The 23,481-nt window shown below is 39.2% G+C and overlaps 1 protein-coding gene across 5 annotated transcripts in view; it reads left to right on the plus strand.

Annotated features, from left to right (window-relative positions):
- The first annotated feature begins 363 nt into the window (after positions 1 to 363).
- AK9 (adenylate kinase 9) overlaps positions 364 to 23,481 on the plus strand; it is a 124,123-nt gene continuing 101,005 nt past the window's right edge. For 3 of the 5 annotated variants that reach the window (XM_046674576.1, XM_046674580.1, XM_046674582.1), the window contains exons 1-7: positions 364 to 427; positions 9,863 to 9,990; positions 10,494 to 10,557; positions 12,307 to 12,359; positions 12,460 to 12,556; positions 18,788 to 18,900; positions 22,046 to 22,234. In XM_046674576.1, the coding sequence (XP_046530532.1) occupies positions 9,874 to 9,990; positions 10,494 to 10,557; positions 12,307 to 12,359; positions 12,460 to 12,556; positions 18,788 to 18,900; positions 22,046 to 22,234 (633 nt within the window). In that variant the 5' untranslated portion in view covers positions 364 to 427; positions 9,863 to 9,873. Of the gene's footprint in view, positions 428 to 4,061; positions 4,101 to 9,862; positions 9,991 to 10,493; positions 10,558 to 12,306; positions 12,360 to 12,459; positions 12,557 to 18,787; positions 18,901 to 22,045; positions 22,235 to 23,481 lie in introns of those variants that run through there. The other 2 variants (XM_046674577.1, XM_046674578.1) reach the window with 2 other exon arrangements.

The following is a 23,481-nucleotide window of genomic DNA, read 5'->3' on the forward strand; positions in this document are numbered from 1 at the left end:
ACTTTGGACTTTGCCACATATCTGTGCCTAAGACTAACCATTTGTAAATTCTACAAATGGACTGTCGAGTGGAGTGGAGTGCAACGTAGCGTAGCACTGGCTTTGGAGTCAGGCGGTAACCAATAGGGTTTCTTCCATTTGATGTGCGTGAACATAAATGGGCAACGTATGTACCCTCTGTGATCATCAACTTTCATATTTGTAAAAAGGAATGTATTATAATTATAAATACAAAATTAGGTGCAAAAGTGAATATTTAAAATAAGAAATCAGTCGATTACAGCCCCACCTCCCGAGGCCCCGCCCCCCAGAAGCCCCGCGCTCTGCACTGGCAGGGGTTCCCTAGGCAACCGCTCAACAGATCCGAGAGTCCCGGGAGGAGGCTGCGGCCGCGGTGGTGGAGTCCGCTGGGGTCCGCTGCTGCCAGGTAAGTAGGGGTCGTAGTCCACCGCCCCCATGCATTTTGGTATCAATTGGATGGAACCCCACCTCCTGCGGGGACCCCAGACCAGATCCTCTTCTTGCAAAACTAAACTTCGTGATATCTTGTAAATCTCACTTTTTGAAAGCACTTCCCCTTTCAACGACTAATGTCTTCATTCCACAAATATTTATTGAGCACCTACTATGAGAGTATAAAATGTACTGGAGTGACAGCTAATCTAGCCTAGGCAGAAGTGCCAGGTTTCCCAGGAAGTGGGCCCCCTGCAAACCGCAGAACCCACTGTTGGAGAGTTTCTCAACTGCTAAAAATGTAAGGAAATTAAACATTTTTATTAAATTATAGTATAAATACATAATATAATATTAGAGATTATGTTACATAACATGTGATATTAGAGATTATATTGTAAATTCAAAATAGAGGAATTACAAATTTTTAAAAATAAATATTATTTTAGGGTTTTTTTCAGAGTTTGGTACCACTTTTAGTAAGAACTAGAAAGATGCAGTTCTGGCATTTCACATCGAATTGGATCTTTTAACTGGGAAAAATATCTAGTTCTGTCCTGTTTCATAATGAAAACCAACTCCTCTGAATATGAGTTAAATATTTGCACAACGTTTTTATTTAGGATAACAACTCAAATATCTGTAGAATTCTGATTTCCAATATTTTGTTTTCAATTATTATACTATAATTCAGCACTTCCATTTGAACTTTGTCTTAGTTTGGTTCACCCAGAAGCAGATACTGAAACAAAAGTTTGAGGGCAAGTAGTTTATATAGGAATTAATCCCAGGAAACAATAGCAGAAAAGGGAAGTAAGCTAATAAAGGGGAGATTATCAAGCAGATTTCTCTGTGTGCTGAATTCACTGGGGAATCCTGGGTATAATACTGGAATAATGTCTCAGAGTTATTCCCTTTTAAGGGGCAAGGGAGCTGGGGTATTATTCACCAACTCCCATTGGTTATTGGCTGAGGCCTGCTATGTAGCGCAGAACATTAATTCTCTGGAACTTCCAGGCTGCCCTGTGCTCAGGCAGACTAGGTTGTGGCAGCCAGAAAGAGCCCTTAGGCAAAGAGTGACACATGCTAGCAGTTGGAAGTCTGGCTGGCCATGCATAGAAAAGGTACGTGTCAAGTGGATATGGGCACTAATAGCAACTGCTACATTTCAACCCTTGCACCACTGATATCCACTCTTCCCCCACATTAAGTTCACTCCATCCTGTCTCTGAGTCTTCAAGGTAGCGGCTGGTCCCAGTTTCTAAAAGAAAGGACTCACCAAAAGATGATTAGTGGAAAAAGCTACAGAATCCGCTACTACAACTAATTCTAGTCTATAATTGATAATTCATCACTTCTCTCCTCTACCAGCCTTACAGATTTCCCTTACCCTTGGCCAGCGCTTCTGCTGGTCTAAGTTGTTTTCCCATTAGGGTAACCAGCCTTCATCCCTGAGGGGTGTAAGCCTCTGGTTACCATGTCCTTATCAGGTTGTGGTCGCTACAATTATCCATTCACTGGGCATGAAATCATCGAGAGGAGTCTCAGAGAATCCCTGAGTTCAAGACATACATCTCCCTGCTCCAGTTATGTGTCAGCAACCTGTCAATGCAGTGACTCCTTTCGGGCATGTGGAGCCAAGCATGACCAGGTGGCAGCAGCAGTTTTAGATTTGGTGAAACCTAACTAAGTGGGTCCCCTGATAGAAGCATCTCTCCCCTCAGTCAAAACTAAGACCTCCAGTCCAGCATAGTCTAAAGTTGTGAGGAAAGGGAATGCAAATTCCTCGTCAATCACTGAGAGTAATGGAGGGAGGGGCCACTCCTACTTCCATCCCTTGGTTCAAAGCACAGTTCTCATTTTGAAGTACAGTGTCTCAGTCGCACACAATCCCAAACTAGTGCTTTAGCTTTACTTTTAAGAGGCCATTCCAACATTCTCTCAGACCAACAGCTTCTAGAGGAAGTGGTGTGTGGCAGGATCAATGGATCCCTCTTATCGTATCTCCTTTGCTATAAACAAGGTCCTTTGAATAAAGAGAACAGATTAGTGGTTTCCAGAGGGTAAGGGGGTTGGGGAGTGGGCGAAGGGACAAAGGGGTACATATGTATGGTGATGGATAAAAATTAGACTACTGGGGCGAGCACGATGAAGTATATTCAGGAATTGATAAACAATAATGTACACCTGAAATTACGCAATGTTATAAACCATTATAATCCCAATAAAATTACTTTAAAAAATAAAATAAAAAGAACATAAAAGAAAGAAGATCCTTTGATCCAAGGCAATATTTTATGGGATCCCATGATGATCAAGGAGACACGCTCCAAACCCTCAGATAGTAGTGCTGGCCAAGGCACTGTGAGTAGGGAAGGCAAACCCATGCTAGGAACACATGTCACCTGCTGTCCTCTCCAAGGTGAAGGGGTCCTGTGTAATCAATTTGTCACCGAATGGATGTACCACATTGAGGACTCAGCCTCAGTCTCTGCTGCAGACGGGTAGGACGTTCAGGAGTAGTAGTAGCCAGATCAGCCTGATGAGAGAGACCCTTGTTGTTGAGTCCATCTGTAACCTCCATCACTCCATCCCTGCCGCCATGCCTACTCCTTTTATGAGCCCATTATGCAGGCACTGAGGTGATTGAGGACAAAGACTGCCTGGCATCTACTGCATAATCATCCTGTCCACCTGGCTGATCAGGCCTCTTCTGAAATGGGTGCTTTGTGAGACAAAGATCCGTGTATTTTGTGTCTACTTGTATTACTTTTCTATGCTGCATAACAAATTACCACAAATTTAGCAACTTAAAACAACACACACTTATTATCTCACAGTCTCCATGTCCAGGAGTCCTGGCATAGCTGAACTGGGTCCTCTGCTCAGGGTCTCACAAGACTGCAATCACAGTGTTGGCTGGGCTGCATTTTCATCTGGAGGCTCAACTGGGGCAGAATCCACTTCCAAGCTCATTCAGATCATTGGCAGATGTCATCTCTTTGTGGTTGTAGGACTGGGGTCCCAGTTTTCTTACTGGCTGTTGGTCAGGGGCTGCTCTCAGTTCCTGGAGGCCACCCACTGTTCTTTGCCGTGTGGTCCTTTTACAACATGGCAACTTACTTCTTCAAAGCCAACGAGGACGTCTCTCCAGTCTGCTAAGATGGAGTCTTATATAACATAACGTTATCATGGGAGTGACATTTCTATTACCTTTGCTATATTTAGAAGCAAGTCACAGATTCCACCTGCACTCAAAGGAGGGGAATCACAGAAGGGCGTGACTCATTAGGGGTCACCATAGAGTGTGTTCGCTACACCACTCTCATAGGTCCGTTCACATGCTTCTTCCCCAGAACTCTTTTTCTCTTATCTTCCAGTCTTTCTCCTTCCAGGCCCTTGACCAAGCCATTCAGCATTGTCTTCCAAATTGAGGACCTAGAAATACTGCTTAAAGCTCCACTCATCAGGAGGGTTACCCCTAGTTCCCACCTTTTGGGGCTACTCCTGAGTGGAACTAAAGTTTGGAATTATTCCACTTATGATTTGTACCAATATATCATGATTCATTCATGATTTTTTTTTCATTTTCTATCACCTGTGTCTAGGGAATGCTGTATGAAGTGTGAGCTGAAGGAGAGACATTGGTGAGCAAGAGACAGGTGACACGGGGGCCTGGACTGCTTGTTTGTAAAACTTATTTGTACCCTCCAGACCTGCCTGGGCCTGATCCCAGTGTTCCATTTTTCTCATTCAGTGGATTATCGCTGTGTCTGCCCAAGTTTACGACCTGATCTGTCTGACATACTCAGCTCATGATGGGCATTTGCAGTTGCATAGTCTCCTGATGTCCTCTGGCCAGGCATTCATTCTCTCCCAGAGCCCAGGAGCATGCCAGGAGCTGCTTTTTGAATGGCGAATTGTTCTCAGCTGCAGGTAGCAATGATCTACACTGAGAGGTTCCTCTTGTGGCTTTCCTAAGACTCAAAACAATGTCCTTACTTACCACAGCTGCCTCTAGCGTTATGGGATCTGGCCAGGCATGTGGCCCAAGAAGCCAGGCCTCTGGTACCATAGCCCGAAACTGCTTCAGAGCTCTATTTTGCTGTGGGCCTCATTCAAAAGTGAGAGCTTTTCAAGTCACTATTAAATGGATTAGAACAGTATTCCCAAGTGTGCTACGTGCTGTCTCCAAAAACCAAAGAGAGTTACAGAATACTGCACCTCTTTTTTAGAGTGGAAGATATGAGGCACAATAACTTGTCCTTTACCTTGGAGAGAAAGTCTCAGAATGTCCCAGACCACCGACCCTTTAAAACTTCCCCAAAGTGACAGGCCCTTGAATCTTTATAGGTTTATCTCTCACTTACTGTGTTCATGTGTCGTATGAGGGCATCCAGAACAGTTTCCACTTCCTGTTCACCAGGTCCAATATTGTCAGTATCATGGAACAACAAGACCTCTTTGTAGTACCACATTCGTTACAAAGAGCGGGAGAGTCCTGGGGTGAGACTGAATGTCCATTGCTGACTTTTCTAAGAAAATACAAACTGCTTCTGAGCCTCTTTCCTGGTGGGGATTGAAAAAAATGCATTTGCCAGATGAGTAGCTACACACCAAGTGCACGAAGCTTTGTCGATGCAGTAAAGATGTCCTCTGCACAGCAGTTGCACTTGGGGCTACACTTGGTTAAGTTTACAGTTGTGCACTATCACCTGTCATGATCTATCTGGTTTTTGCAAACACCCAGACTGGAGAATTAACCAGGACTGTGCATCTTTTAGGTAGTTTTGGGTAGCACTCTTCCATTTCATTCAGAATGATTTACTATTATTTATCTTCACCAGGGGCCAAGGAGCAGGTCTGTAGTTTTATGAGCTCCTATTTGGCCTTTTCTACCACAATGGCTCTCACTCCACAGGAAGGGAGCTGCTGTGAAGGTTTTCCCAGCTTCAACCCCCGTTATGCTCTCAGGGACCAGGGAAATAACCACGAGGTGATCCCACAGGCTCTTTGGATGCACTGTAAGGCAGACTTGAGCCAAGACTCCTTTTATTATTGGTTCTCCACTTACCCTCGCTGTAACAGGAGGCCATGAGGGCGTTCTGGATCTGTTGGTGTCACAGGCAGCTCAGACCCCATATCCCATAACCCTTGAAAGAAGAAGATATTCCCATTTCCACAGTGTATATTTCTCCAGTTAATGGTTGTAGGTTCTCTTGGAGAAGGATTGGGGAATCCCTATCATAAAAACTTGTTATGGTGTTATAGGGTCCATCCTCAAGGGCTCTTTGCTTCCCCTTCAATAAGTAGGCTCTGGAGCTAAGAACTGGGCAAGGAATCCTGATTTTCCACTGTGGCTGCTGACATCAGCCTTTGGTTCACTTGCCCTTTCTTGTTTTTTTGTTTGTTTTTGTTTTTTATTGAGTTAATGATAGGTTACAATCTTGTGAAATTTCAGTTGTACATTAATGTTTGTCATTCGTGTTCTAGGTGCACCACTTCACCCTTTGTGCCCACCCCCAACCCCACCTTTCCCCTGGTAGCCACTAATCTCTTCTCTTTTTCCACATTTGTAAATTCCTCATATGAGTGGAGTCATCCAGAGATTATCCTTCTCTAACTGGCCCTTTCTCGTTTTTTAGAAATGTAAGTTAATCAACATTTTCATGGACTGCTCGTCTGTCTCACCCCTAGGAATCCCATTGTTTATTAGCCATCGCCACAGATCTCTCTCGGTCTTGCCTGTTGCCATTCTGGGCTTGCTGCCCATTATGGTAATTATACCTACTTGATGCTGATGGTTAAGTGCTGCCACCTGGCCTCTGTCTTCCAGACCCTGTCACCCCCACAGACACCTGGGAACCCAGTATCATATCAGCCTCTCTCCGACTTTCAGGGCTGGCCTAAAAGGGACAGCCACCCCTGAGCTTCTTAATGATGCCAGTGCCCCCTTACTAGTTCATTCTGTAGTGCCTTAATGAAAGGAGTGTCCTCTGGCCATCCCACAAAGCAGAGCTGGCTGAGGAGTTCTCTGGCCTCATATAATAAATCCATTTAACATGTCACCTCTGTGAGCCTTTGACATCTTCCTCTGTGCTCTGCCAAGGTAGTTCCAGCATTTCCGCCTTGTTTACTACACAGTCTGTTGTGTTTTTGTTCTTTGTTAAACATTGGCACCTGAGCTAACATCTGTTGCCAATCTTTTTTTTTCCTTTTTTCCTTTTTCTTCTCCCCAAAGCCCCCCAGTACTTAGTTGTATATTCTAGTTGTGAGTGCCTCTGGTTGTGCTATATGGGATGCTGCCTCAGCATGGCTTGATGAGTGGTGCAAAGTCTGTGCCCAGGATCCGAACCAGTGAAACCCCAGGCTGCCAAAGTGGAGCGTGGGTACTTAACCACTCGGCCACAGGGCCGCCCCTGTTGTGTTTTTCCAAGCTTAAGGAACCTTACCAGCAGTGAAATAGGACCCACTCCAGATGTCATGTTAAACCATGAGTCATGGGAGAGAGCCCACAACTCTTCCCAGTCTACATTCCCCCACCCAGCATCCTCAAGATCTTTTCCCAGGCATGTTCTCCTAGTTCCTTTTGGTACATCATAGCTAGGCCCTGGTACATCATAGCTAGTCCCTGCAGCGCTTTCTCTTAGCTTTCTTCCTGTACCAGCGCCTCCCCAGTTGAGTGGGGCTCACACTTGACCCCAGTTATTGCTCTAGAAGCTATGAAGGAAGGCAAAGACAGATCTTGTGGAGGGCAAGCATTGTCTTCTGAGGCATCTGCCTGAGATGAGGCAAGGAGAGGCTACTATCTTCCAGAAGTGAGGAGAGGGCTACTTCTGTTAATGCAGAGCATTCAGGGAAATCTTGGGGTTCGAGATACTTAGACATCTACTGAGATATCCCTATTCTAGGCTGTAGGGCCCTGGTTTTAGTGTATTATTAAAGACTCTTTAATAAATGCACTAGCTCTCTAAAAGGTTTAGATGCATTTGCCTCTTTATCACTAGATTTTATAGCAGCATTACTTATTTTTTTTGGCATTAAAGACGAAACTTGCAATTTTAGCCCTTTGGTTCATGAAGTTTTCATCTCAAGTCTTTTTAATATACTAGTATTATTTCTTATTATATGTCTTGTTTCATAATGACATCTAAAATAGTATTGGTATATTAAGCCTATTTGAATTTTCCTAACTTCCACAGAGAACTATGATCATAGCCCATTTACCTAGAAGCATATAGCCCCCTCAATCCGTTTTTCATTGTTCCGTGAACAGTGTTCCAGACCCCTGGGACATAGTTTTGTTCCATTTTTGAAGTCTACTCATTAAAGTCTTTTCATAAGGTTTTGTAATTTTTCTATAAATGGCTTGTATATCTTTTGTTATATTTAATCCTGGTTACTTTATATTTTTGCTGCTAAGGTAAGCAATATTTATCTTTGGTTACGTTTTCTAGCTATTTTTGGTGTATAGAAATGCAACTGAATTTTGTATAATGATTTTGAATTCAGCAAATTGGATTATCTCATTAATTCTTAAAGTTTATCTGTGATAAATTTGGGTTTTCATATCAACTGGAAATAATTAGTTTTCCTTCTTTTGTCTTAAAAAAATGTTTAATATTTAATCGTTAAATATAATGTTTGTCTTTTGTTCATACCTTTTATCAGGTTAAAGATGTTCCCTTCTATTCCTAGTTGTGAAGAGGTTTATCTTTTATTAATCATTAAAGGGTATTGAATTGTCTCATATTTTTTCTACATCTATTAAGATGATCATATAGTTTTTCTCCTTTAATTTATTTTAATATGATAAATTAATTTTCTCATATTAAACCAGCCTTGAATTCCTGGGGAAAACCCAACTTGGTCATGATGTTATGATCTTTTTTATATATTGCTGGATTCAATTTGCTAATATTTTGATTGGGATTTTTAAAATCTCGTTCATGAATGAAATTGGCACATAACTTTGCTTTTTTGCACTACTCTCTGACTTAGCTATGGAGGTTATGTGAGACCCATAAACTGATGGAAGCAGTCTCCACTTTATCTTTTCTCTGAAAGAGTGTCTGAAAGATTGTAAGACTGGGAGCTCTTCACTAAAACCACCTGGTTTCTTTGTTGGAAGCTTTTGAGTTACTCACTCAGTTTCCTTAATGGCAATAGAACAACTCAGGTTTGCTTTTTCTTCTTACTAAGCTGATTTTTCTAGGAATTTATCAATTTTGCTTAAGTTTTCAAATTTATTTGGGATAACTCTGTTTATGATATCCTTTTATTATCTATATTATATCTGCAGCATTATCTCTGTAGTCCTTTCTCCTATGTCTAATATTTTTTAATCAAGTAGACAATAAATCAGTAAACATTATGGAACACTTAACCAATACAATTCACAAACTTGATGTAAACAATGTTTAAAGAACACTACATCAAACAAATGTAAATTTCATATCCTTTTCAAGGATACAGGGAATTTTTTTGATAATTATCATATACTAGGCCATAAAGCAATCCTAAACAAATTTCAAAACATTGATATAATATGGAGAAAACATTCTCTGATTATAGTGAAAATTAGAAATAAACAAAGAAGAAAAACATAGAAAAATCTTAATTTTTACGTGTAAGAAACCACACTTCTCAAAAACTGTCTAATATTGATGAATTATACCTTCTGTCTTCTTTTCTTGATCCATCTTGCCTAAGTTTTCTATGTATAAGTCTTTTCCAAATACAGCTATTTAGCTTTTTTAATCCCCTTTATATAATGCTTGCTTTCTATTTTATTAATTTTTAAAATATATCTCTCTATTTTTCCTGTTCTTCTTTTTCTAACATCTTAAGTTGTGAGCTTAGTTCATTACTTTGCAGACTTTCTTTGGTTCTAATGTAAGTATTTAAGTCTTCTAAATAGTACTTTAGCTATACCTTGTAAGTTTTGTTATAGATTATGTTTATTATTTTTCAGTTCTACATATTTTCTAATTTCCATTAGGATTTCTTGTAGAGACATTAGTAGCCCCTACACACATATACACATATATGTGTGTGTGTATGTATAACATTAAATTTGATCTTTAATAGAATACATGTATCATAACATATATGTGTATGTATACATGTATGTGTTTTTTCCTTAATTTAGTTTTTCAGGAACACTTTGTTTTAACTGTCTTTTATATAGCATATAGCTAGATTTTGCTTTTGGTCTGCAACTAAGAACCTATTATTGTTTTAATAAATAAGGTTAACTTATTTGTGATCAGTGGCAAAATCCATCTGCTTAGTAATGTGGAAAGGCTTCTGAGATAAGTAAATTCACAGAATATTCTATTTCTCCCTAACCTGCCTGCCTGTTCCAACTAAATTGGGTGCTTTAACAATCTTACTCTTTCTTATGTAGTATTTTGTATTATGACTTTTCAAGAGAAGACAGAAGAGCATCCTTTTGTGGATATATTTAATGAAGATGAAGCTGAAAAAAACTTTCTGTTGTCTAAACCTGTTTGCTTTGTTGTATTTGGGAAACCGGTAAGTTATCTCTTCTAAATTATTATTTAATGTCATTTTTTAATTTTTTAAAATCATAATTGTGTTACCGTACAAGAATGAAAACCACATAGTGTGCTATTTTTTGTGTGTTTGTTAGACTTTCATTGTATGACTTAAAATCTAGGGGCTAGCCTGGTGGCATAGCAGTTAAGTGTGCACATTCTGCTTTGGTGGCCCAGGGTTCCCTGATTCAGATCCTGGGTGTAGATCTACCCACCGCTTGTCAAGCCATGCTGTGACAGGTGTCCCACATATAAAGTAGAGGAAGATGGGCATGCATGTTAGCTCAGGGCCAGTCTTCCTCAGCAAAAGGAGGAGGATTGGCAGCAGTTAGCTCAGGGCTAATCTTCCTCAAAAAAAAATTTACTTGGTAACATTTATGTAATAGTAACCTCAATAGAATCTTTAAAAATGAGAATATCTGTTTCACTGGCAAAATAGCTGTTCTATTGGGTTTTAAACAACATCTTTCTTTTTTTAAGGGGGTTGGGAAGACAACATTAGCCCATCAGATAGCACAGGCATGGAAATGTGTTCGCGTGGAAGGTAAATTTTATCTTTTTTCCCTAATACTTTGTTATAGAAACTTTCAAATATGCATAACAATGTAAAAAATTGTACAATGAACACCTGTATACCCGTCTACTCACCACCCAGATTCTAGGATTAACATTTGCTTGTGTTTGCTTCATCACACATCACTATCAAGCCAGTGAATATTGTCTTCATAATAGCATCAAACATGTTTTGCCCTTCTATTAGTCCTAGTTTTGTTCACAGAATTTAGGAGGGTTTATGAAATGCCTTTGACTCCACTCTTCTGCTCCAATTCTCTAATTCCATAATTTTGAACTATTGAGGATATGTGTGTTTTGGGTGTCTCCCTATGAAAGATGAGAAGAAAAGGAACTCTCACAGCTGCTCTTAGGACCAGTTTCCAGGACTTAATTATCTTGAATGATAAATTTTGTTGTTTTTTATTTGTAAATTGCTTTGCATTATTTGCAATATATGAAAGAAGGATTGTTGTCTTTATATGTAAATATTATTTTAATCAATAAAACTATTTATTCCCTAATAGAAAAATAAGCAAAAGAATCCATCAGCAATTCATAAAAGTAGAAATAAAAATAGACAAACGTAAGAAAAAGAGCTTAACCTAATTGTTAGTCAAAGAAATGTTAACTAAAATAACATTGATCCTATCAATTTGGCAATGAATATTTAAAGTTTCTACAATTACTGTTGGCAAGGATGTTATGAAATGAGCATTCCACATGCTGTTTGTGAAGTTGTGGTCTGGTACAATTTGGGGAGAGAACAATTCAGTAACATGTAATACACACACATAAAAGAAACTTTAAAACTTTCCTCTTTCTTTGATTAAAAAAATTCACTTGTAGGAGATCTTAAAGAATGCCAAACCTTTCATAGATTGTTAGCACCTGGGGACATAATTCAGCTGCTGCATCCTCCCCTAGGTCATGCGCCTGCCATTTCTATCCCAGGATGTCTCCCATCAAGGGATAGAATATTTCCTTTTAAAAAAGACACACATTGTTGGAATTTCATCCTCAGGATCCCTTTTTCTAATCAGTGTTTACCTGTTTTAACATTTCTTGATGCATACTTTCGTTTTATAGAGTCAGTTTGCAAAATTGGTGGGCTCTGGATATAACTGTATGATTGTAAAAGTATCTGGACTAATACAGTCATGTGTCGCTTAATGACAGGGATACATTCTGAGAAATGTGTCATTAGGCAATTTTGTCATTGTGCAAACATCATAGCATGTACTTACACAATCCTAGATGGTACAGCCTACTACACACCTAGGCTATATGGTGCTAATCTTATGGGACCACCATGGTATATGCTGTGTGTCATTGACCGAGACGTCTTTATCCAGCGCATGGTTGTAATACTAGTGTATACTTTTGTGCAATACTGCAATTTCCAAATCACTATTTTATGCACAAATTCATGTCGTCCTCACGTTCTCTTGCATCCTACACAGGGCATAAGCATGCAAGGCAGAGGTGTTTAGGAAGTTAGCTTCCTCAAGATCTTTTAGATAGCAAGTGACAGAGACAAATTCTCTGTGGAATACAAGAATTCTGCTGCCTCATAACCTGGTTAAGCTTAAATGACATAAGGTGTATAAATGGGTTTTGTAAACTCTAAAGTGATATACAAATGTTAATCTTTGTTACCAGTTACAAAACACATGAAAGTGTTTCGTAGTGTGACAATTCCAATACCAGTTTGTGCTAATATTGCGAATTCATCTTTTAGCCTTACCAGTTTTAGAAGAACAGATTGCCAGTGAAACCCAATCAGGAGTTATGGTAAACCAATCTAAGTTTCAAAGTTATTCTGATTTTTTTAGAAGGCTCTGTGTCACAGATACATTATACGGTAATGTACACTCTCTGTGCTTGTTCTTAGCTGCAGTCCATGCTGGTCAGCGGGCAGAGCATTCCAGATGAACTTGTCACAAAGCTTATGTTGGAGAGGCTCAACTCCCCAGAAGTCGCTCACTTTGGTATGCCTGTTTTTACACATCGGTGGTTATCAAAGCAGCCTTAAAATTCATGCTTTATCTGAGGCACAAATAATTTCTGCACTTGCTCTTTCTTTTGCCCTGGCACAGGAATCTCAGAGTTTCAATTCAGTTGAGCAGCCCAGATAGTTTCATTTTCTTGTTTGCTTGTTTTATTCTTCAGATTCTACTTTTAAAAAACTTTTTTTAAAGTTTTTATGGTCCGATCTTCTTTTAGCATCACGTTGTCCAGCTACAGCATCAACAGTCTGCTGTGGTCCTTCTCACGGTGCTGACAGCCTCTTCTGACTGCTTTCCCATTCACCCTGAGTTTTATTACTAATTCCTGTCAAGGGTTGGGTTTCTCTGCCTTAATTCACGCTTATAAGGCAGGAATGGGAACCAGAATGACACCAGCCTCCCCTCTGGCTCCAGATATTGGCAGGCTTCAGTCTGTTCATCCAGTCTACCCTCTGACTCTGAACCCAAGATGTCTCCCTGCCCTCAAACAGACGCTGAGCAGGAGCTTTGGACCTAATTTCTCAAAACAAAGACTCCTTAAGCTCAAGATAACTAAAAAGAAAAGAGCAAACTCTCTGACCTTGGCAAATGAAGGGAAGAAGAATAAAGATGCGCTTGGAAGAAAATCATCCACCTCAAATAGCTTTATTGAACGAAAAAAGAAAAATTTAGAAAGCTTCTTTATGTTCTCAGTAAGTTGAGAGGACATTGTGATTATCAAGAATACAGGGATAAAAATAGAATGCAGTAAAGTAAAAACCATGATTGCCAAAGCAAATCACTAATGGAAGAAGCCAAAGCAGACTTGTCACTGCAAACTATATCTATAACGTCTACCTCAATAGGTAGAAAGATCTCTCTCTATAGATGCTATATAGAATGAAGTATATCTATTCATCTATATATGGATGCATATCTGTCTATCATCTCTGTAGATTATGTAACACACTTGGGCACACACACTGTCTGTCTACCTATCTATCTATCCATCTATCTATCGATCCGTGATAAAGAGGATGAACTTAGGAAAAACACTCAGAATGTGAGAGGTTAAATGAGTGAAGAAGGAAAAAGGGCAATCACAGAATTACAATTTAGGTCAAAAAATGACCCCAAAAAGCATAGTGATTGAAACTGAAGCATGTATAGAGGTAGGCAGGCAAATATGTTTTTGTTTATACTTTACCCTACCTTACCTCTTGAAAATTTTAGAGTGATTGACATGGCTACAATAAGATGGGGTAAATGATAAATATTGGCAAAAAGAGAAAGGAGAAAATGAACAAAATAAACCTACTGAGCTATGCCATTCTCAGTGATCATGACCTTTCTAACTTATTATGGAAAATTTCAAACAAAAGTAAAGAGAGTGAGATAAAATTCCCCCATGTGTCCATCACCCAGCTTCAACAATGACAGCTCTTGTCTAATCTGGCTTCATATGTACCTCTAGCTACACGCCTCCTCCAATCTACTGTATTTTGAAGCTAATCCATATCATATCAATTCATCTGTAAATGTTTTAGTACGTATCTCAAAAAGATAAGGACTCTAAAAATCTATCACATTACTGTTATCATACCTAAAAAATTAATAATAAATCAACTACTAACCAGTCTGTGGTTAGATTTCACTATTTGCCTCATATATTTTTTCTAGTTTTTTGTTGTTGTTGTTGGAAGTAGGATCCATATTGCAGTCGATTGGTATGTCTCAAGTCCCTTTTAATCTATAAGTTCCCCTACATCTCTCTCTCATCCTGTGTTTTCTTTGTTGAAGAAACTGGTTATTTGTCTTTTAGAGTTTCCTACATTCTGGATTTTGCTGGTTGCACCCCCTAGTGTCATTTAATGTATTCCTCTGTCCCCTAGACTTCCTGCACACTGGTACTTGTCCTGGGAGCTGGCAGAGGAAAAGTGGCATAAACGATTTCTTGAGTCTGAGGGCCACACAATCAGCATGTAATTGCGTGGCCACATTGTAGGCATGCACAACTGGGCTCATTTCTAGGCTCCAGTGGAGGCAGGACCTAGAGACCCTTCTGCCCAGACTCTCCTCACCTGTCTAATAGCATCCCCAAAGGAATTTGTTTGGACCCTAGCACTCTGCTAAATACAGTTTGAAAGTCTCTGCTCAGCAAGGATTCTTTCTGATGTTTGATCTTACCCAGCAGCCTAGGAGATGGTAGAAGCAAAATTGGAACTGAAGGGCTTTCAAAACAGAGATATTAACTTGGGTCAGGAGCTAGGTGAGGCTGGGTAATTGATGACTCCAAAATCCCTAAAGACAAATGTGTGCTGCCGGGGACACTGCACAGTAGAGTATTGCTAAATTCAATCATCATTTTTTTCTGTACCAGAGCCCTTTTATACTACGCTTCTAGTGCTATTTAGAAGGGAAACTTACACAATCTATAATTATAATCCTTTCATTTACAACCTGTCGCGCTGTGTTGGCCTTGAGCCAAAATCAGTTTCCATGGACGATATCCTCACCCAAGAGAGAAAGGTAGAGTCAATGCCTCGCATCCTGAGAAGCCTCTCTCTGGTTCTCGCTTCTAGATTCCAGAAAAACTCATTTTCCCCACTAAGTAGTGGATGATCTTGCAAGTCGTTGGTCACCGCTGTGTCCACCCATGTTAGGCTGGCCTGAGGTCAGATAGATATCAGGGCTGGATGGGCACTAAGCTGCTCAATGTCTCTGAATCTCTCAGAAAGCAGTAGCATGTCATGTTCACTTTTGTGGAAATAGAGAATACCTTCTTCTTCTCATTGTGCCAGGAAGTGGAGGCAAAGTGATGGTATGGGCCAGTTGCTTTCCCCTGGGCAGTCATGTGGACAGTCTTTCAGTTTTCCCTTGGTGGGGATGATGCAGGCTGGGCACTAGCCTGCAGAGTGCCTACCCTGCCTGTGATAGTACATGCAGGGCCTCGCAGCAAGGAGTGGTGTGGGATCTGCCATTCCTGCATCTTCAGCATGGAGGGCGAGGACTTGGTAATGGTGTCAAGGAGATGTGGGACGTGAGGGGGAGTCCTCATCCATGCTTCCATCCTCACACATGTCGCTAGGATTAGAGAGGTTGACGGTGGGCTCAGGGGCTCTGGTCTGTCTATAAAGAAGTATCCCCCTGAGATTTTACCAGAATTGGGTCTAGAAAACTAAGTTATTCCACTCTAAATCTTCACTAGTGAGACACACTTAAGTGACATAACTGTCTCTCTCACATCTCTTCCATGCATACATTCCTAGGGTCTGGATATGACGATACTGGCCACCTTGCAATGGGTAGAGCCCCAAAATCCATTGCTCAGAACATTCAGGCCCAAATAATGGCCTATCAGGACAGAGCCAGACCCCATAGAAACCCACTCCTCTGCTGCGTCTACCAGGAAAGAGACTGAGTATGAACCTCATTAAGATATACATGTGTCCTTGAGGTTTCACATGCCTGTAAACAGTCATACTTGGAATGCCTAATAAGCTCTCCAGGCAGTGGGTCAGTGGCTGTAGAGATGCACAGGGTGCTAGAGAGCACAGCAAACAGTGCCAAGCATCTTTCTGTCATCCACTTGTGATTCACAGATGTTGGGCAGCGTTGCCAGCGGAGGGAAGGGGAGAGACGTATTGCATACTCCCTTGTTACTTAGGAGAGGGCATGAGCTCTGGAGACTGACCGGTCTCTGGAAATGTCCCATCAGGAGGGATGAGCTGGGCCAGGGTTGAATTCAGTCTGAGGCTAGACCTTGCAGTCCCTTTCACCACAGTACTCACCCTGGCAATGCGTCAGACCATGGGGTTAATGCCAGCCATCACATCCCAGAGGAGGCACTGGTCAAAGTCTTGACAAATTCAGATAAGGTTGTTAACAAATGGAGGCTAGATTAACAATAGGAGCCAAGCCAAACCAAGGAAGTGCAGAGCCAGGAAAGCAAAAAGCGAGAGCAGCAGGAGGAGGCAAGCAGAGAAAAATCTGGCCCAGTCCCTTAGACAGTGCCAGTGCATGCATTGGCTATATTTTTGTAGGGTATGTTGGGCTCATTTAAAGGCCTCAAATAGGATGCATGCCTTAGGATACCACCACTATTTCAAAGGGTTTCAAAGACAACAGCAAGAGGAAATAAGTAAGCCAAGTTGGAAACTCAGGATTATAGCAAGACAGGAGAGAATCATGATTATATAGCTCATATATCCAAACCCAAGATAACAGGTCTCCGTTTATGCCTTTTGAAGTTAAACTACTTAGGATTGCTTCTCTGGATGGTGTCCAACACATAGTTAGTGAAAGTGAAATGTTTGAACAAGCTTAGGGGAAGTTGGCAAAGAACTAAGCACTTAGTGAGATTTTTGGATTACCGTGACAGTTGTTGGTCTGCTTTTTTAAAATAAAAGATTGTGATCAGCGTGTTCATTAGTGAGGATTTTGAGGTTGGCTTATTTGATACATTCATTCATTCATTCATCTATCAGCAGATGCTCAGTACCTTTTTTTATTGTACTCTTCTAGGCATTGTAGAGGATAGCAGTTCTCAAACTTTTTGGTCTCAAGATTCCTTTACATTTATAAGAATTGTTAAGGCCCCCAAAAGAGCTTTTGCTTAGATGAGTTATATCTATCAGTACTTATCATATTGGAAATTAAAACTGAGAAATGTTTAAAATATTTGTTTAAAAATAATAATAAAACTGTTACATGCTAACATAAGTAGCATATTTTATGAAAAATAAATGCATTCTTCAAAACAAAAAATGTAGTGAGAAGAGTGGTATTGGATTATATTTTTGCAAATCTCTTTAATCTCTGGCTTAAGAGAAGGACCTAGCTGGATTCTCACATAGGCTTCTGCTCAGTCTATTACAATATATTGTTTTTATTGAAGTACAGGAAGACAATCCAGCTTCACACAGATATGTAGCTGGAGAAAGGAGTATTTTGATATCCTTTAGAATAATTGTGGATATTCTCGATCCTACACCAAAACTTGACATGGCGAAGTTTGTTAAAGGTTAGTTGTGTTGTGGAATCTGTAAACCATATCAATGAACTTTACAAACTCTGTTATGTTAAAATTTATCAGTCTATTTTGCACTTGGAATGGGTCATGACCCATTCATGATTTTGTGGCACCACGCATTGGTCATTTGAAACATATTGGTGCACTGAGTTATGCAGCTCTTCCAAATTTTGACACAGTTCGTATACAATACCAAAAAAATCACATTTGTTAATATCACAGTCAATCTCATCAGGAAGAGTTTTAAGAACTGGGAGGCTGTTAAGCTTATGGCAGTAGATACAAGTTTTCCAAAATTTGAATTTTCACTTAAATTTTATAAGTGGCAATGTGTGCTGTCAGTCGTTTACCTTGAAATGACAGGGTCACTCTATTCACTTTTTGTAAAACGTCTGCCAAATATTCAAAGCTGAATAATAATTTATAATAATAATAATAATTTGTCTATCAGTTGTCCTTCCAAGAAGAAAAGTTCTATTAAAATAGTAGAAAAATTGGTTGAAGGCCTTTAATTCCCACTGAAGGAGTTGAGACTTTTGTCTATTAATAAGAGAAAAATTTCTCAAGAAAGAGAGTGACATAATTAGAGAAATATATTAAGGAAATTAATGTGATGTTGGTAGACAGAGTGAATTTCAAAGAGAAGATTTAGGTTTCTGGGTAGAGACGCAAGTCAATAAATTCGCTCAGCCAAAATTGTATTGATAATGTTCTGTTTCTTAAACTACATGGGGAGTACATGGGTGTTTTATTACTCGCTATAACTTACATAAACATTATATACATATATATTCTGTTGTATTATAAAATGTTAATTTAAGAAAAAAAATATGCCATGCAACCCCTGTAGTGTACCTTTACCATTCATCATACGAGCTTTCCTAAAATGAGTTAAAAGAATTATTAGCATAGAATTTCCTTTCCTAGGCACCTCATGTGCCTAAAGTAAATTGATTTGGCATTTTTAAAGATATCTCTTCCTAGCCCAATGATTTTATTTATTATCAGAAAAACGTTATTCATAGTTATGCTTCATGTGGCAATAACCTTAACTATTAATTAAAATTTTTGACAGATGATTTTAAGACCTGCATCAGTATTCATCAATAAGTAGATAATATTTTATAAAGTAATAATAATAAATCCATGCTCTCATATATTGATAATACTATAAAACTTAAAAAGGATATTTTACTTGACAGGTTATATTATCACAGAAATACCCTCACTTTCACAGGGTGCCATGACTACTTTGGAGCAAATAGAATTACTTAAAAATTTAAAGTTGAAACCTGATGTTATAATCAATATTAAGGTAAGAATATTCTTTGTTTTTCCGGTATAGTTAACTGTTCTTTTTGGTAGTAGTTAAATTCAAGGAATGTTTTAAAAAATTTTAAGTAGTTAGGCAGATGATTCTTGCATCAATCATAAGGGACGGAGGTGTACCTTCTCATACCTCTGTGCTTTTGCACCCACAGCTCCATCCGCGGGAAACATCTCCTTGCCTCTTCACCAGGTTTAATCATAGTCATCCTTTGACAGTCAGTTCAGGCATCATCTCTTCCAAACTTCCCCTGATGACCACCCCGTCCACACCAACATACATTAACTCTCTTTCTCTCTCTCCCCTTCTCCCCCACACCTTATTTACCACAGGAACATTAAATACTTCTCTCATGACCATTCATCACATTTCTCTCTTCTCTCTATCATATTACCTCAGTATCTTGTCATTGTCCATTTTCCTTCTAGACTCTGCCTTACTTGAAGGCAGGAACCATGTCTTACTCATATAAGCATCAACTAGCATAATATATGGTACCTAGAGACACCTAATAATTTTTCCAGTTAAATAAAATGAAAGAACAAACAAATGATTTGGACGTATGAATGTTAAAGAACACCACTAGATGATTAAGAATCAAGGTTGGGTCCTATTCCCGATTCTCTCCTTTATCAACTGTTACAGTTTGGTAAAATCACATTTAGGAGCCTCAATTTACCTTTTACAAAGATGACAATAGCTGCCTTGTGGGATTGTGGTAAGAATTCAGAGAACTATTTGTTTATATGAAAAAGAATGATAAGCTTTTATATTCATACCCTGACTGATTCCGCAAAGGGTTTGACGGCTCAAAATAAATTAGATTGTTCTCGGCTCAGGTGTTGGGGCCCAGTGGTGTGTTAGGGTCAGCCGTGAGAGACAGATGGCATCACAGAGCTGAGCATGGTCATAGTCAGAGGCCAAACTCCCTGCACGAACTTGAAAATGTCACACACGTGAACGTGTGTATAAGAGAGACAAGAAAAGATCTCAAACAATTAACTGAAACCAAATATAAGGTCTAAACCGTGGAAAACTTAGATGGGAAATTAAGCCCTGGTAGACCAAGAGCACACAAATCTATAGGTCATAAGGTCCCAAATGCTTAGAAAATTGGGGTCAAAAATTTGGATCTAAGTTTGATGAGCCGAAGTAGAAGGGGACATGTGACCAGTTACATAAAACTCACATTGTCCAAGAAAAGACAAGCCATTCCTCAGAAAAAAAACAAAAATAGCTCCCACTAAAAATGAGAGAAATGTCTTACGTGGGTCTTAATATAAGAGATTGTTACTGTAGAGAATGAAGTCCTTAACCTCATTTATATTACGAGTGTGATGGTCCGTGTTCACAGCAGTTTCTACAGGGTAGCCAGTGTGTAATCAAAGGGTCTAACGTAAGACAGAACTCAGTGCAACACACACTCCTCTGATGGTTTGGCCTTATCTGGGGATAGAGGCTGAAATTTCTAGAGCAGAAGTTCTTAGCACGGGATCCATGAATCCTTAAGCATCGATGATCCTCCTGAAATTGTATGCAAAATGTTATGTGTATGTGCATTTTCTGAAGCAAAAGTGTATGCCTTTCATCATATTTTAAAGGGGTCTGTACTAAGAAAAATTAAAAAATGGTCAAGGGCCAGTGACCTACGACAACAGTGGTTCTCACAGTACAATCCAAACTGCCTCAGCAGGGCTCAGAGCTTGTTAGAAATGCAAATTCTCAGGCCCCATCCCAGAACTAAGAGTCAGAAACTGGGGGTGGTATCCAGCTCCCTGTGTTGAAAAGCCCTCCAGGTGACTCATGCCCAGTGAAGTTTGAGGACCACTGCTCTGAGGCATGTCCTTCATGTCACCCTCTTATTAATCACTTCCTACAAGTAAAAACAGGAGACAGCTGGAGGGGATAGTCTTTGTCAAGGACTCACAATGTGGGTATTCTGGGTTGTTGAATAAGGTCAAATACACATGTTTTTAAAATACCTGAAATCTTTCTTGCAAAAAATTAGGAAACCTAAATGAAAATCTTGCCTCAGTAAATACCCATCCCATCTCCACATAGAGGTGGCTTGAAGAAATCAGAAAATGAGCAAGAAAGGTTCTAAAGTTTCTTGCTCCCTTACTTTCTCAAAGTGTGGCACATGAACCGTCAGCATCAGAATCACTGAATTGCTTGTTGAAATGTCTCAGCCTCACTCTAGACTTAATAAATCACACGGGGGAGCAGAAATCTCTATTTACAGTTCTCTGCATGCAGTAACACACTAATGTTTGAGAACCACTACCATAGAATAGCATCCAGAGTTTTTGATCCTGAAAAATATTCAGAACAGGATTTACAGCCCCAAACCCTAGTTATCATTAATAAAGTGCCACAGAGCGTGGGCTCTGGATCAGAAGGTCTGGTTCCAAGTCGGAGTTCCCCCTCATGATGTTGTGATCTGAGACAAGATTCTTAACCTTCTCTGATCTGCAAAATGGCTTTAATCATAATATTGGACTGCTTCTCTTGTTAGTTTAAGAATTGAGTGAAATAATATACATGTAAAAGTACTTTGAAACAAGAAAATCACTCGTTGACTTGCTTTTGGCTTTTTTTACTATCCAGACTCAGTTTTCTGATTTACAAAATGAAAAGTTTAGACTAGAAGAGATGACCCCACTCATGTCCCACTCATGACTGCCATTTTATGAACTATTTCACCCATAAAGTTGTAATGATAGTGAATATTATAAATATGCAGTGTATTTTTTTGTCGGAAATATGTTACTACTCCTCCATTCTCAGCCTTCTCAGACTAATCTGCCAGAATCTTCCTGTGTACCTCTGCAGACTAAACTGATTTTTTATTCAATTTCTCTAACTCTTTCTACATTCTTTGAGCCCTCTTTTGTGTCTTAAAACTTCTGATACGTTCTCACACATACTAATTTCACATAAAGAAAAGCATAGCATAAAAGACGTCTCTTATACCTCTGTTGGCATGTGGTGAAACCTGATACAAAATGCCACTTACAATATTGAATTCTCTCTGGGATGTAGGGACGTTTTTGGTTTATGTAATACCTCATATATGACTGAGAAGTAAAGCATATCCGAAATGTTTTAAGTGATTATGATTGTTGTTTCTTAGTGCCCCGACTATGATTTATGCCAAAGAGTTTCTGGGCAAAGGCAACACAGTAGTACAGGGTACCTATACTCAAGAGAACAGTGGGATCCTGAAGTCATTGAGAGTCGTAGGAAAAAGAGAAAAGAAGCCCAGAAAGAAGGAAAAGGAGAAGAGGAGGGGGAAGAGGAAGAAGAGCAAGAAGAAGAAGAGGTAAGATCCCGATACCATCTATGACACCTCTTGAATTTGCTGTGGTTAAATTAAATGATAGCATAGAAAATAGTAGATACTAGAGAAAATTACATTTTCTTTAAATTTTTATTTAGTCTGGAGGAAACAGCAAAAATATTTAATGTTTTTGAGAACTGTTAGGTCATAATCTAGAGGTCATCTAGTTTATCCTTCTTGTCAGTATGGAAGTCCCTCCACGTCCTGACAGAGAGTTATTGGTCACCTACTACATGCCAAGCACTATGCAAACTAGAATGAGGAGTTAGAGCAATAAAAGACAGTGTAATATTGGGTACCAGGTATCCCAGGCATAATCAAATTTACAAAGTTAACCCCGATTCCAAACTCTGACAGAGAGAGCATATGAAAAGAAATCTATAGCCCAATCTCATATATACACGTTGTTAGAACCATCCCAAAGTCAATGCAAAGTAAGCACAATGCCATAGGGCATTGGAAGAAGTCTTCTACCATGACTTAATGAAGAAAATTTGATATTAACAAATCCATTAACAGGTGATGGCCTGAATTTGGCCCACTGGAACAGGGCGCGCCATAGTTTGCCAATCCCTGCTCTACTGAAATAGACCTGTGATTTCTGTTAGAAATGAATTTATATATAACTTTATATAATTTTTAATAATTTCTACAATTTATAATTCATTATAAATTTATCATAAATAAATACTATTTCTGTTATGGCCTAGATTCTGTGAAGTTAGATGTTAATTTACAGATGGATACGTTGCAAATGATTTGTACAGGAGAAAAGACAAGCCCCAAAGATTACAGTTTTATTGCCCTGTAGGATATTGAGCAGCCTTGCATCTAACTTTGCAATCTTATTTCAGTGGTTGTGTGTACTTCAGCTTTGTCATCTGCTAGTTAAATGGGTTAAATGAATCTTTCACATTTCTTCTTTCATTTAAGAGCAGATCTTAAAAGTTCTCAGCACAAGAAAAAAAGTTTTGTAACTATGTTTGATGATGGATGTTAACTAGACATTGTGATTATTGTGCATATTTACGAATATTGAATCATTGTGTTGTACACCTGAAACTAGTATAATGTTATGTGTCAATTATATTTCAATTAAAAAACTTGTCTTTAAAAACCCTTTTAAAGACATAAAATAATCTTCTCTGTGCAAATACCTGTTAGATAATAGCCAGCATCTATTCCAGATTTTTGTTAAAAAAAGGAAAACCTCATAGCAAATAGGAATA

Source organism: Equus quagga, chromosome 11 (genome assembly GCF_021613505.1).
Source record: "Equus quagga isolate Etosha38 chromosome 11, UCLA_HA_Equagga_1.0, whole genome shotgun sequence".
In the NCBI taxonomy this organism is placed as follows: domain Eukaryota; kingdom Metazoa; phylum Chordata; class Mammalia; order Perissodactyla; family Equidae; genus Equus; species Equus quagga.